Source organism: Conger conger, chromosome 14, assembly GCF_963514075.1.
Source record: "Conger conger chromosome 14, fConCon1.1, whole genome shotgun sequence".
Taxonomy (NCBI): Eukaryota; Metazoa; Chordata; class Actinopteri; order Anguilliformes; family Congridae; genus Conger; species Conger conger.
Window position 1 is genome coordinate 39061679 of NC_083773.1, and position 18829 is coordinate 39080507.

The following is an 18829-nucleotide window of genomic DNA, read 5'->3' on the forward strand; positions in this document are numbered from 1 at the left end:
TATTAATTTATTTAAATTTTATCAAGATTGTTACGAGTTATCAATAGGCTATATGATACATCAACTTGCACACAGTAACTCTATGAATTGGGGGTTTTTTTGCCCCTGATGAATAAAACTTTTAAAATTATTATTATTATTATTTACCACTTTTCCATATGAATTGAATCATACTTGTAAAGTCTCGCATAATTCAAATCTGCTCTTTTTGCATTCTAAATAAACAGATGAGTGAACTGTAGGCTTTAAAGACACTGTACTTGAATATTAAAATACCATATTGGACAGAAAATTGTTCCCTCAAATTCTTTCCATAGCATGTTTTGACTGCATTTCCCACAGATCCATACAGTTCCAGCTGAATCATAATTCAGAATTGAACCTTCAATTTTAGTCAGTCTTTTTATAATAGTCCATTAAAGTGTAAGTTGTATTCAAGGATTTTTGTTTTAACTAAACAGTATGGGCACATAAGGCCAAGAACACAGGCTGACTGGATCAAGAGGATATTTATTATTTATGAACACCATAATACTCAAAATGCAAATAAGCATTAATTCTTAAAATACAAATAAAAAGGCAAAAAAACAGGCAGTAGTAGTAATAGTAATCTGAGCTGTAAATTTATTGATTATAATATTCATTTTTATTACCCATTACCATTAAGAGTATTGTTGGCATCAGCAATAATAGCAATACAACCTTGATGAGACTTAATCGACCTTCTTCTGTCTAGCAAGTCATATGCGTTTGGCAATATGTATAATGGTGCCAATAAAGCATTCCAAATTGAATGTTTGTTGCAATCACTAGATTATACAAAAACACAGTTGTGAAGCGAAGATGAAATGAACACAAGCCAAAAATGTTTACTTCTTTATTTAGAATATTTTCCCAGACAGCAGACAATGTACAGCAGGAGAAGAGCAGCCTGTGGCTTGTACAAAGCTTTCACCCTGTCCTGGCTGTCTTGTTCTGAGTGTTTGGGGAGGTTCACTTGGGGAATGCAGCGATATTGCACACTGACCCAGCACAACGACTGAACTCCGCTCCACCTGCGGAATGTTTCTCGTACACATGAGGTGGAAACGCACTGAATAAAGGAAAAAAATAAAACACGATTCAATACCAGTTACACGTCATATAACAAACACCAGTTAAAATCTCAACAGAAACCAGTTAAAGGAGTGGGAGACCTCTTTCGGCCAGGAAGAGAGAGTTTTGAAGTGGGGATTTCACTCATAGATGTGGAGCAGCTGAGGTGAAATTTACACGACGTTCTGACCCGTTATACACTTTTCATGAGCCACAAATCCACAAGCAACTACACAGATACAATTTTTGTCTTTTTTTAAAATATTTTTTATATTGAAAGCAATCAAAACGATCCAAAGACAGAATTTACTTTGGTGTTGAAATATCATAAACCTTTTTGTTTGGACAGAAATTGCCAATTAGAATGTCCACTATACAAACGCATATTTGCACAACACTGAAAGGCCCATTTTACCCACATCAGCTCCAGATGGAAGTGAAACCCTCCTCATTATTTTGCACACCATTGGCAGGAAAATGCTGCAACAAAAGCCATGTGCTACACAAGTAAACATTGTTTATTAGTTATGACAGTTTAAAAAAAAGAAAATCAAGGTATTGGTTAGTAAAAGAAGTAATCCACTTAAATATTGTTACATGCTGAGTCAGTTCTATCCTGCTATACAAAGACCTTGTGAAGTTGGATAGGTTTGGATGAATGGCATTTCTTTTCAAAATATTTGCCAGTGATTGGAGCTATCTTTGTTGAACTTCATGTATGGACAAATCTCTCTGCAATTTATCCAGCGGAGTTTCTGACTGATAATTTGGACATGGTTCACATCCGAATTGCACTTTGTATGAACAAGTTCAGGTTCAATTGGACTAGATCAGATTCTCAGTCTATGAATACATCTCGGATCATAAATTCATATTTAACACGTACATTTAAAATCCTATACAAATTTTAGGGACCGTTTCAGCAAATACACATGACAAGAATTAGACTGAAAATCCAGACACTGTGCATTTGATCTTTTGTGTAGGTTTTTTTTTCTTCCTTGATTTTACATGCATTTCAGAGAAGATAAAATTAACATACACTCACACACAGAGCACCAAACTTATTAACAACAAAAATGTCAAAGATCTGTTTATAAAGAGGCATGGTAATTTATCTGTAAGGCTTATTACAAGAACATTTATTACCAGCAAATTTAAATGAAAAAAGAGCGTAATCCGTGAGTTAGATGCGTCACACGAGCTCTGCACAGATGCCACGTTCATTAAACGAGTGGTAAGTCTGCTTCGCTTAAAACTCAGTTACGGAATTCAGGTTTCGTATAAAACATGCACCTTGCCCTTAACGCATCTGTGCTGCTGCGTACCGACCAGACAATATTAGAGAGCGCATGCCAAATTCTGTTAGATTTTCATCTGAAAATGAAAAACGCGAACAAGAAAGCACAGTAAAATAACCTTCCCGATACCAACGAGGAGAAAAGTGACTTCATTTTACGTCTACGACAGACACGCTTACAAACTCACAAGCGAGGTACAGTTGGCTACGTAATCGGAGCACGCTCGAGGCTGTAGCCGTTGGGACACGGATGGGAACCCATAGATACTGACCGGAATGAACTAAGCGGTGTTCGTCTCAACAGGTCACATGAATACACTATTTCATTGTCAACAGCCTCTGGCGTTGTCAAGCATTTAATACAGGCTTTTCAGATGCATTACTAAATAGTTAACTTACTCGTCTATATTACTCTACTTCGAAAAAAAGAGGCAATTACAAGATGTGTTGGAGAAATGTAGCTTTGTTGGTTGTTCTTAGTGGCAGGGCAGAGATGCGATCTCCGCCTTACCCACGGGAGCAATGACATTTCCCCAAGTGTCTTCTGCTGTGCGTTTTGCTCGCCTTTTAGCTCCAGCTCGACGCCATTGCTTCGTCTTTTAATTCCAGCTCGACGCCATTGCAAACACAACCCACAAGACACCTAACAAATATGCTGAAGATTTAAAGAAAAATAAAAACTAAATGAATAAATAAATCTGGAAATATGATTAAATTCCAAAGCAGAAAGGGGGTTTCCCAAGGCTTGAATACGTTTGTGTGGGGGTCACAGTTCAACCAGTACTGTATATTTACAATGAATGGTCTTCCATGGGTACGGTGCATCAGCCAAATCTCTCTTGAGGTAAATGTTTTCCGAGCAGGAGAATGCCACTTTCACTCACAGCTGCACACACACGTGCACACACACACACACACACACACACACACACACACACACACGCACAGAGACACAGACGTAGACACACTATAAACACCTGACTCAGCAAGAGATGATTAACACGCCATGAATGCAACATGGGACACCCACTCGAGCAGCAGGGAGGTGGACAGCACAATGAGAGCTGCTGGCTGTCAGAGCACGACGTCTGAGTCACAAAGGGCTCCTCGACCAGCTGATTCACCGCCTCATACGCTCCTAATCACTCCCCAACCTGGCAACCCACCGAAAACCTCAATCTCTTAAGAGACGCGGCCTTTTCATTTTAAGATCAAACAAAACATAAGCCGCTTAACTCTGGCAGCGAACGATCCGAAAATTTCAATGTTTCTGTGAAGTCAAAAACTTTTCTCATTCAACTCAACTGATCAATATACTTAACCACACTACTGTGGATGTAGGGCCTGGATACAAAAGTTAGGTGCAGTCAAAAAGGATACATTTCTTTCCCCCACAGACTATTTTTATCACCGAAAAAAAAGCATGTATGTACGTATGCACTCAAGATTTAATGCATATTAGGAATATAAAAATAAACCATCACATCTGCTCCTTCCAGCAATGGAATTCCAGGCTCCACTAGTTTTTGCGTTCCTGTAAAATCTGTATTATCCAATTCCCCTTGTGATAGACTGGATATGTAAAAATTAAAGCTGCATTTTAAAGTACACACAGACACACAGACACACACACACACACACACACACACACACACACAAACACAAGTACGCATGTGTATGTGTATGTATACACACACACATATATGGTCAAAAAGGCAAAAACCCTAGATGGCATGGCCTACATACACATATACATAAAGGTGTCCAAATACAACCATCGGGCTGCACCCCACCTTCAAACAGACGACTCCCGACGCATTTAAGGCCGGATAAGGTGGAGTACTAGGTGATGGTGGTGGTGGTGTTGGTGGTGGCGGTGGTGTCGGTCTACCAGTCCGTGTTGCCCCAGTCCTCCGGCGGTTTCGGGGGGCTCTTCCGGGCCTTGGCCTCGGCGTTGTTGTCCCAGTTGTTGTCCCATGCCTCCCAGCTGTCGCCGGTGCTGTGCTTGTTGTTGGTCCCCGCCTCGGATCCCCAGTTGTCCCAGCTGTCGGAGCTCTTCTTCTCCCCCGAGTGGTCGGCGATGGTCCAGCTGTCGGTGCTGGGGGACTTCTTGGGGGGCTTGGAGGCGCCGCCGCCCCCGCCCCCGCCCCCGCCCCCGCTCCCGCTCCCGAAGCCTTCCCAGAAGTCCTGGCCCATCTCGCCGCTGTTCTGGTACCCCTCCGTCTGGCCCATGTTCTGGTAGCTGTCTTCAGTCGGGGTCCTGGGGCGGAAGAACGCAAAAGGGTGTTTTGTGGTTTAACCGTCAAAGTCGTAGGAAAAAGAAAAAAGGGCCGGTTTATGTCGCGGTGGGGAAACGGTTGCATCGAAAGAGACGGAAATGGTTACAATGGGTAGGTCAAGGTGATAGGTGTGAACTGTGCAATGGGGTCGCTATGTTGAAGCATATTTTGCCGTGCTGTAAGGTTAGCTTGACGCAGGGTCGCTACACCTAGCGTCATAATGAAGTTGTTAAATGTTTGACCGCTGTTTCTGAAAGCAAACGCGTCGAGGATAATTTACTTCCTGGTTATAGTGGAGTCGACACGGCGGGTTTCGTACGAGAGGGGCAGAGTAGTGGCGTTCAGGCACGGGAAAATAACAGATTATGGTTTCGACCTCCCTAAGACCTGATATAGGTTTGTACTCCGAGAGAGAGCAGATGGTTTACTGTATCAAGTTACAGTGCCGTGCGAGAATGCTACTGAGGAAGCGTTTGAGAGGAAGAAGCTAAAACACACAGATTTGGTTCCTGAGGCTAGGAGGTTTGTGGCCAAGTCAACGACTTTTTGGAATTTGATGTTCGTGGTCGGTCGCTATGGAAGCCGAAGCAGCCGAAAGCGGCAGTCAGTGGTTGTGGATGTGATGAGGGTAGGCTAGTTGGGGGGCATCTTCAACTAGCTGATGGCTAGCAGGTAAGGCTAGTGATTATAGGGAAATCCATTAGGGGCCGGTGGCACCGAGCATGCATTAATGATGCCAGTGGGGTTATGACGACCGTAATCACCGGAAAGGTCCATGTGGTACTGGCAGCAAAATGTCAACAACTAAATCACTAACTACCTCTGCAGGCAGGGTAGAGGCAGATATACAAGCCGTATTTGAGATGTGCATAGGTGTACCCCACGTGAATTTAGGCACATTTTCAGACATGGTCAGACAGCCCCATGCATTGCATTTTAGGAATGAGGGTACCATTGTGCTGTTTTCATAAAAATAATTGATGCCCTAAAGGTTTACATTAATCGGTACATAAAATCAGTGATACCCAACCTCACACAGGCTGCAAACCGCTGATTATACACCCCATGACTGTACTATATGGGGCCTGAATTTGAGATTCAGTCGCAGATTGAAGTCCCAGGTAGGGCACTGCCAGTTGGACCTGTGAGTGAGGTACATCACTGAAGTGCGCCTTCCTATAAATGGACTATATGTAAAACATAAGCTGCGAGCATCTTCTAAATGCTCAAAAGCTGTATACTGTGTGAATACCATTTACTGCAGACTGTAGCAAAAACACGATTCTGCGCTAAAACTGAACTAGGCTATTTATATTCCCTCAAAGTACGCTGCTGTATTAATACGAAAGGCAAACAGTCAAGCAGAGCTTATCCGCTGATGGAAATGCGAGTGAGTAAGGGAAAGTACAGACAGCATACTATTTTTTTGGGGGGGGGTTATTATTGCAGAGAGGTTCAGCCTTCCTGCAATGCTCTCATCATTTTTAATTGCGCTTCTCCAAAATAACGGTTAGACTTCTCTTCCAAGCAGGGACCCCGGAATTGTAGGCCTAAACTGGGGACTGTGATGTGAAGTAAGCCTGACAGAAATCTCTAAATCTCTAAAACACACATCTCTCAGGCTGAGAAACATTACACATTCTCCATCCCATCGCTTTAAAACAAACATCAAACCCCCCCCCCATGTTCCTACTTGAAAAAGATCAGATGTTCTTCAGACACACTGAATTATCTGCCTCTGACAGCTTCCTTAAATGAATTAAACATCAAGAAGAGGCCTTTACATGAAGTTATGTCTCAAACAGTGAGGTCGTTTCTTATTTAATTTCGAGGCAGGGCTCAAAATGAATCAGCGAAAGACACTCACCCGTCAGCCGAATCTTCAGGCTTTCCAGAGAAGAACGTGGTCATGTCTTTCCAACCCTGCGCACTGGCTCCCTGGAACTTCAAACCAAACACAAAATATACTTGGTCATACAAGCGTATTTCTTTTTTAGAATTTATTTTAATAATATTTAATACTGAAAATTACAGACACTAAATCACTCAGAACATAAACACATTTATATCCAGCGGGCTCCAGAATTATTGGCACCTAAAAATGCCAACATGTGAAACAAATGTACTTTAGAAATGGTTAGATGGAACCAACCAACCAATCTACATTAATTAAATTTTTTTTTCTTTAATTCACCAACATCAAGGTTCCATAATTATTGGCACCCCTGGTTTACTTGGTGCATCCACCTCTGGGAAGGATAGCAGCATGGAGTCTTTTCCTGTAATGCTGCACATCCACTCCTCTATGCTGATCCCTGCAAGATCCTTCACATTCTGGGGCCGCTTCATCAACTGGCCTCTTCAGTTCAGCCCATGGGCTTTCCATTGGATTGTGCCTGAGATGGCCACTGCAGAACATTGATTTTATCGCGGAATCATTTCCGTGTGGACTTTGAGGTATGCATTTTGGTCATCGTCTTGTTGGAATGACCACCAAGTCTAAGTATTGGGGCAGAGGCAACCAGATTGTCAGCTAAAATTGCCTGAAACTAAGTGAGAACCCACTATAACCTTGATCTTAACCAGAGCCATGCTGCTAAAGACTCCATGCTCCTATCCTTCCCAGAGGTGGATGCACCAAGTAAACCAGGGGTGCCAATAATTATGGAACCTTGATGTTCTGTTTGTTTGATATGAATTGTATGTTCATTGTAAATTATTTTTAATTGGATATTTTGTAGCATGTTTTTACCATGTTTATTTTGTATTTTGCCCAATGTAAGGTGACCTTGAGTGTCTATTATTATTATAATAATAATAATAATAATAATAATAATTATTATTTGTTGGGTGAATAATTTTTTTATTTTTATTATTAATGTAGGTTGGTTGGTTCCATCTAACCATTTCTAAAGTACATTTGTTTCACATGTTGGCATTTTGAGTTACTCAATAGTTATATTATTGAAACAATTATTGTTTTAGGATATTTTTTGTGCATCAGTCAGGGGAGCCAATAATTCCGGAGCCCACTGTACATGGCATGACAAATTCACACATTCCCAGTACCACAATCCCAATATACAAAACTAAAATGAAAATAAATAATCTCTTAATGAACTCGGAGTTAAGAGTTAAATTGTACTCACGGTCAACATTACAACGGTAGCAAAGGAAGAAGAGACAAAAGTGACATTAACATTGAGGAAAAACACAGCCGTACGCCCCAGCCAGTCTCCTTCCTGCTTAAATCTCGGAGCTGCACTTTGACCTACGACCCCTGCCCCCCCAGGAGCCTGGCTGAGGGCGTGCGCATCACTGCCAGTGACCCGTCCCGTACCTTGGTCGCCAGCCCTGTGAAGCCGGTCGACATGTCATCTAGCAACTTCCCCTCCTTCACCTGTACAAGCCAAACCATGGTTACTCATCGGGAAGAACAGAGCAGCAATGCACTGTGACTGGCTGAAGACAATAGCGATGACAAGCTCGCGGCTCTAAAACAAAGGCTTGATCATTCCCTGCTGATTCACCATTTCTACAGTAGTCATCGCGAGTGTCAGATTAAATGTTCAAAACATCCACAGGGTGTAGAACGGAGTAAAGGCAGTATAAACACTCGTCAGGCACGCAGTTCGTCATCCCCGAGAAGCCCCGCTCGGCTCGGCTGAAGACTTCACTCTCAATGTCAATGAGGGCTTGGCTTTTCTCAAGAGGAAATTACATAATGCCGTCTAGACGCTCACTGTATTAAGCTTAGCTAAGGAATTACACTATCAAATTACACCAACGGAAATCCCCCCCCCCACAAAGTTACAGTTGGTGAGCCCACGGCTAAAGCAAGCCTTTGAATCACAAAGGCCACTAAACCACTATGTCTCCCCTTGCGATTGGAGCCCACCACCAAGCTATCAGCAGTGTTGAGGTTCAACGTTCAAAGTTACCTTGTCTGAAGTAGGTTTGATTACATTCTCGTTTAATTGCTGGCCTAACTCTGTGGCCTAGTTGGAGTGAAAAGAGAGGGGGGGGGGGAAAGGGGTGTGAGAAACAGTTGAACATACAGAGAGACGAAGCACAGCGTTTTTCTGTCAGACAGCCTGTGTCAGCCCAAAACCCCCTCCCATATGCCCCAGCGAGCCAGCACACAGGCCAAGCAGGTCTCAGACACACTCAACAATCACCGACTGATGGTAGACCCCCCCGCCCCCCCCCCACCCAGAACTCTGAATCCTTCCCTTGCTGCAAAACACATCTCAGTAATCCTGTCATCATCTTACCATAAGCTCTCCTGAAAAACTTTGTAGGTCTGTTCATTTTTCCCCGTTTTGGACTTTCTAATTTCTTCTTTTGACATTACTAGGAAGCTAGCTCGACGTACCGTCATGCTTTCTCAACTCGACGGGCAGTAAAGTTGGTTTAAAACCCTGCATGACTGATGTGTCCGTAAACGGAAACGGAACCAATTTTGGAAATACAAGGCGTGTAATTCCTGGAGAAATAAGGCTTAGTTATGGTGCAGTGGTGGATTGTGCGTAAAGCCCAGGGCTCTCTATCCAGCCACCTCCTTCCTGACGGCCGGATGCCATCTTAAGGTGGACAGGTCCCAGAGTCCCATGTCACCAGTCTGTCTGAGATCAGAAGTTCCTCTTGCAGCACCTGATCCACCTTAAACGGCACCAGACAGCTCTGTGCTAAAGGCCTGGCCTATTGGGTCTGACAGGAGTACAGAGAGAGGCAATGAGAGAGTCACAGACCTACAGCACGGCACATACATCACAGGTGAAAGTGAATGTGCTGTTTTCTGTGGACTCTCTCGGGGAAAGTCTATCCATCAGCTTCGCACGCGGGCAGTACGGACTCACAGCCAGGCAGGAGGAGAGAGCAACGCGTGCCCACGGCTACCACAGACACAAGGGTGGGGAAACTCAGCGAGTCCAGCCACATTCAACACCATCTATCACGCAGGCTCTCTATGCAAGACATTCTCGGGTTATCTACAGCGTGGGAACAGGTCGGAGGTGAGTCACGTGCTCAGGTGGATCGGTTAGTGCAATTCAGAAAAAGAACAAAAGATGGCCTGACTCTGGGCTGAAGTGTGTCTGCGCAGCTAATTAACCCTTCGGAGATTAAGTGTTTTGAAATGTTTGTTTTTTTTGTTTTTTTTCTGCAAAATTCTTTGTCAGGGTTCTAGAATTCAATTGCTTTCAATTGATTTCAAGTACGTGATTATTGCTTTCAATTGGCTAATTAATCACCAGTAGTGATAGTGACATCAGCATTAGAATGTTCAGTTGAGAACATTCTAATCCCATATTTGTGATACTACACTTTAAAGGGTCAATTAGGCAGACGTGTGCAGACTACAAAGAGCTAGTGCTAGTTGCAATTCTGACGTCACTCGGTGCCCACGGCTTAAGCTAACTGGGCTTTGCCTTTGAACCCTGAGCTGGGTATCCATGGAGACACAGACGGAATGGAGACAGACAGAGCGGGCATGAGCACGGACAGGTGGGAGGGCTTTACCGGTTCAGGTGGCGGCCTATAGCCCCTTAACTACATCCGGCGACGGGAGCAAGGGGAAGCAGAGGAAGCAACAGACTGTTCAAACTACGCTATTCACATCCATGAATAGGATACCATGGCCAGACACTAGGGATCAGCAACTCTGGCCCTGGATCCAAAATCCAGCCCTGGTTTTCTTTTCTCCCGGGTAATTAGTGGCGCTGAGTGGCCAGACCTCACACCTGGCTGCCAGGAAAAGGGACGGCGGAAAACCGTCATCAAAACAGTTCTCGGACCTCGAGTTGCTGATCCCGGACCTAGACACTATTCACATCCCAGGTTTCTGGTGCCATTTTAAAAGTTTGCGCTTCTTTAAATGGGACATTTTAAAGGTACAATAGGTAAGATTTTGTGTGTTAATACATTGTTACAAGACCATTCTTTGGATAAACAGTGTCGCGGTTTGAGGGTGTTGGTTGCTGCAATTCCTCTCTTCAGCATTAGAAGTCCGAAATTACCGATTGTACCTTAGACTGGCTAATCCACAATTGTAATTATTCTGAGGATGCAAAGCTTCATTAACAGCAGTGAATTAGCCAGCGGCTACAGGATTTGCATATATCCAAGGGTGTAATTTCAGCATCATACCTTTTGTGTGGCTTGGGTTGCAAGCTTTGCAGTCTGCATGAGGAAGACAAAAAACAATGCACATTTCATTAGGACAACATACAGAGGAGAACTATAAGCTGTGAAAGGGCTTTTGAATGCATTCATTTTCTACTGTTCTGGAACTCTGGTCACAGAGAGAGCTGTGGATCTCAGGGTAAGATCTGGGTTGGAGGAAGAACTAGCCGGCTACTCCGAAGGCAACTTGAGGAGATATCCGTGAAAGTATGAAATATTTCAGGAGTCGACACAAACAACCCATTTCAATTTAGATAGTGGCGGCAGTGCCCTTGCAACGACCCGCAAAACAAACTCCAAATACTGGCAGTAATGCCTCTGGCTAGGATTAGCAAGCAGCATCATAGGCTCCATTTGCTGCATTGCCAAGTATATTCTTGAAATCCTCCCAAGCACTGGGCCAGACCGTCAACTCCGTGCCGTAGCCTCCCGCTATACGTCTGTAAGGCGAATCGGAGTTAGCAACAGTGCGGTGCTGGACTGATAAAAAGTGCCTATGATGCGGAGACTAGCGATAAATGAATCAGCCCTATGGAAATCTCTCCTTAACAAGCCCGGCCTCAGGGGACGGTAAATGAAGCACAGCTGTAACCAGGGAGATTACAGTTATATTTCAAATTTCACTCATTCAGCCGCCAGGCTATGTTCTGACCAGATATGAGTCATAGGACAACACAAGCCTAATAGACTGAAAATATTTCACTCAAAGGACACTGCAAATATTTCACATTAAAAGCATATTACTTTCCACAACTGTACTTTGATTCAAAACATACTTCAATGGTAGTCGGTGTAGGTGAATAGTCAGCATAGTGAAGCTAAGCCACAATGTCAAGACTTTAGGGGAACCAACAACCAAAGTGTTCTAGCATAGCCACTTCATACCCACACACAACGGACACAAAAACGGGGATGCTCACATTGTCTTTAGCGACCGACGCGAACTTGCTGGCTCCGACAGTGAAGCTGCTCCAGCCCTGCAAGAGGAGGACAGTGAGGAGACCATGCACAGCACGCCGTTCGCGGCACGTAGCAATTATCCGCCGAAAATAAACGGCCGCGGCAAAAAAAGAAGTGCCGACGGACAACCGGAGCGCTTCGCTTACCGAGTATATGGAGGACATGGCGTTGTTCAGGAAGTCGTCCTCCTTCTTCTGAGGGGAGACGGTGTTCCCGAAGCCGACGTAGCGGTTCTCCTGCCCACTGTAGCCGCCGCCGCTGCGGGGTCACAGAAAGGTCGACGCGGTCACGCACCCACCACCCACAGTCATAACGCACTTTCAAAATAAAACATTCAGCATCAACTCTTCACACGCAAAAGACAAAAGTTAATCCACCCTCCCATTCGCAATAGGAAAGTCTTACACAAAGGGGATAGGAATACAATTGCCATAACTAAAAATGTTTAAAAAACAAACAATAAATAAATACATTAAAAAAAAAAAAATTAAAATAACAGCATTCAATGTTGTTTGTTGGAGAACTTTGGATCAATTTCCTCACCACGATACGTTAAGCACTTTTTTAAATGCAAAATATACACAATACGAGTTATTAAAGCCACAAAACCACAGCTGGCAGGAAAGTCATATTTCAGTTCCAGTAGCTTTAGAGAAAATCCCACACATCATTTCAGAAATAACTCAGGTGAAGGAAAGTCCATAAATGTAAGGCATTAACTTCACTTCAACAACTTCAATGAGACATATGAACGATCACCATATTGTTAGCAAGAGTAAAAACGAACTTAATGTCACTGCTCAGGGTCAGATATCAGTTCCCCACTACTTCTTAGCAAGCACTACGGTGTAGTTATGATCTTTACCTACACAACCAATTACATTTCAGGGAATCAGTAATGATTTGGCAGGTCAAATAAGATGGGCAGGTACATTTGGGAAAATTCATTTCCAGCCAATTCTGGATCAATGCTGGATCTTTGGCAGCAATGTTACGGCTGCAAAAATGCAAGTGTGAGCGGCTTGCAAACTAAAAGTGAACCGATTTAGATTTGAGTGTGAGCAGAATAAATCAGATGGGAGATAAGAGGCACTCAACTTAATTTCATGTGAGCTCAACTTTGGCAACTAAAAAACCTGTGTAAGCCAAGCACACACAGACAAGTCAGAGGAAGAGTCCTGATGTGGCGCTTTTGGCAAGCACACTGTGGGGGTTGCTAGATAACCACGGGATACGAATGTCAAGGGAAGACACCCTATTCAATACTCAACCCTCTGTGCCATGACCGTTTTAAATCCTACCAAGCAAGAGTCAAAATACACAGTAACATTGGTTTTCACTTTCGAGATGCATTTCTAAATTTCAATAAATGTCTTAAAATGTTAATAACAGTAACAGTAAAAGGCCATTGTCAATCTCCGGTGGTTGGAGACCAGTGATTGGCTTCACCTCATCCTAAAACTAGGATATTGGTAATGAAAACGTCAGCATATAGCCACGGCTTTCCAAATCACGCAAGACGCAATATGTTAGAAGATGAGGAGAATGGAACATCTATTTACTGCAGTCCATTGCTAGCTTATGAGTAGCGCATTCATCTAGACATACCAGCAGCATTAACAGCAAAGGAACAGCTGCACAAGTCTCTTAGGCCTACAGGTCCTGTTTAAATTAGGCGGGCTAGTTTTATTTTGACAAAAGATTTGAAGAAAGCCACTTTGCATTAGACTGAAATGTCTCGCAAATGTAAACGGATTTTCACCACTAAATGGACTATTTGTCTATATATAAACTTTGTCTATTTGCACCTTCCATTCAAGCATTCGCTATACAAATGTGCCTTGGTGCTGCTCCAATCAAATTTGCCAGTGAGACCAATTTAATATAAAAGAGTGGTGCCAAAATAGTAAGATATGGAGGACACTGATAATCTGCTTCACTGTTATTCTCAGGGTGGTGCATCTCCCCCCCACCTGCTTACGACTGGAGGCCGGAGTTTATTTGAATTTGCATGTGTTTGTTCCCAGCTATTAAAAGAGCGGCACTTTTACGGAGGCCGTGTCCAATGGAAATCACACGGGAAGCTGAAGTTGAAACATTCTATTGTACAAATAACATTGGCTAGGTTTTTTTTTTTTTCCCCACCCCGATCGTCTGGGCCTTTTTCCATTAACTTGGAAACCTGGTTGCAGGTTGCATTTGTTGTAATGTAAAATAAATAAATAAATAAATAATAACATACAGGCAGTGGCCAATTTGCTCATTCAAATTTCGGTTTGGTCTTTTGGCCCAAGAACGTCACTATTAACTGTATTATTCCGCTTCAGCGAAAGAAACCTGCCCATTTGCACAGCACTATACGAGTCTCCTCATCATTCCACTCAATTGTTCAGCCCATCACAAAATTCAATATGAAGTGCAATGGCTTTGTTTTCCGATAAAATGTAATTGGCTATAACAAAAGGAGTATCCACCCTAGGTAACACAAATACATTCAACACACTATACAGCGTGTACCCTTATATTGTGTTTATAAAGCATAATACAGTATAAGCAAAGTACATACAACCATGCGCGTTTTTATCGAATTACACCAGTTAAAGCGCTACAAATAATTGACAAGACATTTTATACCAAAATAATTTTACATTTTTTAATTAGAATTAGGGCTGAGCCACAATGATAATACTGTATCTTTAAGTCTAAAATGGTTTTAAAAAATTAGGTACAATGTATTTAAATATATGCTGCCAACCCACAGCAGCTTCCATAGACTAAATCTAAATAAAGTATTTCACTCGTGATATTTTTGTAATGACATCACAAAGCACCTCAGATTTCCAAGTAAAATGCCTTTTATGCAGCAATAATATATTAATATGAATGTTTAACATTCAGACTGAGAAAAGGAAATCATAGCGCGAACTTCATAATTACATGTAAAGTACTTGAATGGCAATTGAACCCTATGGATTTATCACTGCATCTGGGTTATTTTTAACAGTAGTGTGCTCACAAGTGGGCTACACTGTACAGACAAACAGTACAGGAAAAACATGCCCGCTAACATCTGGAATGTCAACTGTGAACGTGCTTGGCCCAGTCTCCACGCTCCACTCCAACACATTTTATAAACTCACCCACAGGTTTTCAAATGAACAAGATACAAATTCCAATTCAATAATATTTCAGATTTTGCAGCCTGTTGTGAAAATTATTCACCCGAAGAAAATTTGAATACGCAGGTGTATTTCATATTTCACAGTGATTCGTCTTCCAGCAGCAACTCTGAATGAATGAAGAACACACTGACACCGAGAGAAAAGTATCGTTTTTTGCAGATGGCTATAAATATCAATATTCATGAAATAGCACCCATAATGATCTACTCCGCTGAAGTCTAGACTCTGGATTTGTTGCAACAAAAGGGAAAAAAAGTGCCTTCTGGGACCCAATGACTCACCTGATATACAGCGGCTGGATCACTGCATTAACATACAGGCGAACACATGGCACGAGCGCTCACCTCTGGTAGGAGTTGACATCATCGCTCAACCAGTCCTCAAAGGCCTTGTCTGAAGAATGTCCTGAACCCTGCCCAGGGCCAGCAGAGCTGCTACAGTGTGGAGGATTTATGTGTTAAATCAATTAAATCACTGAAAGCTCACTGAAAATGCCCAGGTCAGTACCATAGAAACATCATTAAACACGCAACGGTTTGCCTGTCGTACTGGTGCAAATCTAAAATTGAACCAGCAGTGCCAAGCTCAAAACGGAAAAATATGTATATCGCCAAAAACATTTGTTACACAGTACGCATGCTACTTATAAGAAGATGAAGCCTATGTGAGAGTGTGTTTATATTATTTTGCAAGTATATGCAAATAACCGCAGTTAAGTACGCAGATTCACATCCAAATGTAACAAGTTGACTAAGAAATTGAACTTGAATTTTAAAAAAAGATTTCACAGAAAAAGAATTTCAATTTAACAATGCAAAGCAACTGCTGTTTCCTAGCATTAAAACTCTTTATAAACCATGAGCTGAAGATGTAGTCTTAATATTTTCAAACATCAACATAATTATAAAAATTATAAAACCGCCTTCTTATGTAAAATAATTTCTCTCTAAACACACAAGCTATGGGTCTCACAGTGTGTCACTAAGCAGTCGCTTCTATTGGCAGTCCACTAGAAGGTCACACCTCTGATTGGTTAAACAGTAAATTCCGATGTTAATTACTCAGAAAAAAGGCCCCAAATGACCAATCCCAAAGGCCCTCGCGGCAGACAGAGGAAGAACTGTGCTGCTCTCAGGATACTAAAGCCAATTTAAAATCCTGACTGAATAAAATACGCTTGATGTTGTAACATTATTATAAATAACAAAGACTGCGACATGTTAATGTGAATGTAATTTAAGAAAGCTTGTGAGGCCATACCGGTGAGCCGAGGAGAGGCCCGTCTTGGCTTGAGGGGGTGTCCAGTCTTTGGCGGAAGACGTCTCGATTGACCATTCCTTTCCCTCGGCCAGGGTTGCAACCTACGGCATTAGCGTTATTAGTAAATAATTTTATTAGCAGGAAGAATTGTGCCAAAATGTACAACCTAAAACACCGTTTTACATTACATTACATATAATTTGGCTGACGCTTTTACCCAAAGCGACTTAAAGTTGATTTAGACTAAGCAGGAGACAATCCCCTGGAGCAACCCAGGGTTAGGCTGTGCGGATCTTATTGTGCCTACAATCACCGAACCACCGACCTTGCGGGTCCCAGTCATGTACCTTAACCACTACACTACAGGCCGCCCTACCTTGTCTCTGAAAAGAGCTGCTGCTCTGCTGTTGTACTTCTCCTGCATGGTCCAGTGGGCGTCGTAGTCGTCCTGCAGCTCCAGGAACAGTCGAAATTTGCCGTTCCCGCCCATCTTCATCTTCTCCAGCTCGATGTCCTTCCACTTGTCCATGGTGACGGAACGCACAAAGCTACGCAACCGACATCACAGCATCAATCACCACATCACCACATCAGTCACACAACATCAAAGCATCAGTCACAGTCATTCCACAGCATATATGAAAGAAGAAAAAAAAATGAAAATGGCAAATCAGAAAACGACTGAAACATACTATTCGGCTTATGGGAAAAGGCAGTATGTTTTTTTTTTAATGGCAAAACAACCGCCCCTGAAGTACAGTATTTGTTAAGTTCTAATTCTATGGTGGATGCTGAGCAGAGGAAGCAATACTCACCTAAGGTGCACCCCCAAACCTCTATGCTTTCCAGAACATTCCAGGCAAATCCAGATTCCATACGTAACACTCACCCACTGGGGGTTGAATCCTCCACATTCAAAGCAAGTCTGCGGAAAGACAAGAGGAACTCAATACATAGGAACAAGCAACCTTATCGAACAGGATATAGTGTGTAAAAAAAATAAAAAATACAGGTACACTGCTTAAACTTGTACGGCAATACTAACTGTGGAGCGAACCGCCTTCTTCATACAATCAGTTAAGTGATGTTTCTCATTGAAAGTAAGCAAAACCTTAAAACGGTTTAATGACATTACAAACTTCAGTAGTGAAGAAAAGGGGAAGAAACTCACGTTGTTTTCGTCCTGTGTTCTCACTTCCTTCAAAACTCTTCTGGTACGTGGACTAGCCATTTTACCTGGAGTTCACGAAAAACGGTTTATAGCCACACAATGTAAGGACTTGATAACAGCAGGAAAGAGCTGATAGCTACACTAGCTAGTTAGGTATCCAGTGCGAATATGTTAAGGACCAAGGCAGCTAGCAGGCTTTAAAGTCCATATATTCCATCAAGATATATGCTGCCAGTAGTGGCCAGTGCACATGTACGTTAGCAAATGTATGCTAGCGTTATTTGGCTACACAAACCAGTTATATAACTAAAGATCTAACTAAACGGTAAACACTCATTTGTGAATCATATCACGGATAATAAATCAAGAATGAGTTACCGAACGACAGATATTCCTGATGAGGAGCAGCGACGGTGGCAGCCAGCTGGCTATGTTGAATCAGACAAACAGATAACTGGGCTGACACGTCTATCACATATTCGGAATACGAAAAGTAGACCGCTAGCTAGCTACCGAGTTGGGTTTCTGGTGTAACGTTACAGCAGTTTGTTAATGTTAATCTATTTCTACTTATGTGAGATAGTGAGATCTAGTGTTACATATATATCAAGATAGCTGTCCTAACAAGTCAGCTACCTAGATATATAATATAAGTAGCCGTTTTTTGAATGGCTCTGAAAGGTTACCTAACTAGCTTGTCATCGTTGACATCCCAACAATTAGCGATTTAAGTTAGCTTATTAGACAACATTACATATTTGCCAACTGAAGCGCAATATATCCAGGTTGCTATTCGACTAACTAGTTATCTGAATCTCTTGGAAATTATATTGCTAGATAGCACAGCTGGCTAACTCTTAGCCGGCAGGTTAGAAATAGCCAGAGCTAACATTAGCTAACAAATGTTGGACTCATCTCTTACCTGTTTATTTAGAAATGCGAGGTACTTTAAAGGTAGTGAACGAAAAAGAAAACGAGAATGTATTTACAGATAGCAAGCTAAGTTTATGAAACACTATATTTAAAAAGCTTCCATAGACATACAATCTTAATGGTGTCTCCTATCAAACAGTAGCCATGTTGATGCTTTGCAGATTGGAGACTGCCTACGTTGCACAGCGGTATCGCAATGCATCTTGGGTAAACGCAACCACCAAACCTAACGTCATATCGCCACATGACCGTTCATGAATAATTCTTGCTCTATGGACTTTTCTCATCGGAATCACCCTTGCTCAATTGTAATAACACCGACACGTATCTATATCTCTAAATACAAACACAATTACACAATTACACAAAAGGCATTAGTAGTGATAGTATGGGAGATGGGTAAGATAAGCAGAATGTAACAATAACTAAATACATTTGCCCATATTTTAGGATGTTTTCTTCCAAA

At 42.3% G+C, this 18829-nt stretch overlaps 1 protein-coding gene across 5 annotated transcripts; it reads right to left on the bottom strand.

Moving 5' to 3' along the window:
* Nucleotides 1–864: 864 nt before the first annotated feature.
* arfgap1 (ADP-ribosylation factor GTPase activating protein 1) lies at nucleotides 865–18530 on the bottom strand. Of its 5 annotated transcripts, XM_061219779.1 has the most exons (15): nucleotides 18353–18530; nucleotides 17809–17858; nucleotides 17431–17495; nucleotides 17075–17184; nucleotides 16636–16807; nucleotides 16260–16360; nucleotides 15344–15433; nucleotides 11964–12075; nucleotides 11778–11834; nucleotides 10822–10854; nucleotides 10195–10224; nucleotides 8616–8672; nucleotides 8015–8074; nucleotides 6542–6618; nucleotides 865–4655 (listed from the first exon to the last, which is right to left on the bottom strand). In XM_061219779.1, the coding sequence occupies exons 3-15, from the start codon at nucleotides 17488–17490 to the stop codon at nucleotides 4283–4285; spliced, it is 1332 nt and encodes a 443-aa protein (XP_061075763.1). In that variant the 5' UTR covers nucleotides 17491–17495; nucleotides 17809–17858; nucleotides 18353–18530; the 3' UTR covers nucleotides 865–4282. The 5 variants fall into 5 exon arrangements, with proteins under 5 accessions (XP_061075763.1, XP_061075762.1, XP_061075764.1 ...); XM_061219778.1 differs by lacking the exon at nucleotides 17809–17858; XM_061219780.1 differs by lacking the exons at nucleotides 10195–10224; nucleotides 17809–17858.
* Between the last annotated feature and the right edge of the window lie 299 nt (nucleotides 18531–18829).

What these genes read in the sequence shown, in the direction of transcription:
- arfgap1 (XM_061219778.1), bottom strand. Translation starts at nt 17,490, where the DNA reads ATGGCTAGTCCACGTACCAGAAGAGTTTTGAAGGAAGTGAGAACACAG. An exon ending in CGTCGGTCGCTAAAGACAAT is followed by an intron (nt 10,855 to 11,777) that starts GTGAGCATCCCC and finishes TTCCTCATGCAG; the next exon opens with ACTGCAAAGCTTGCAACCCA. An exon ending in CAACCCAAGCCACACAAAAG is followed by an intron (nt 10,225 to 10,821) that starts GTATGATGCTGA and finishes CGCCGGATGTAG; the next exon opens with TTAAGGGGCTATAGGCCGCC.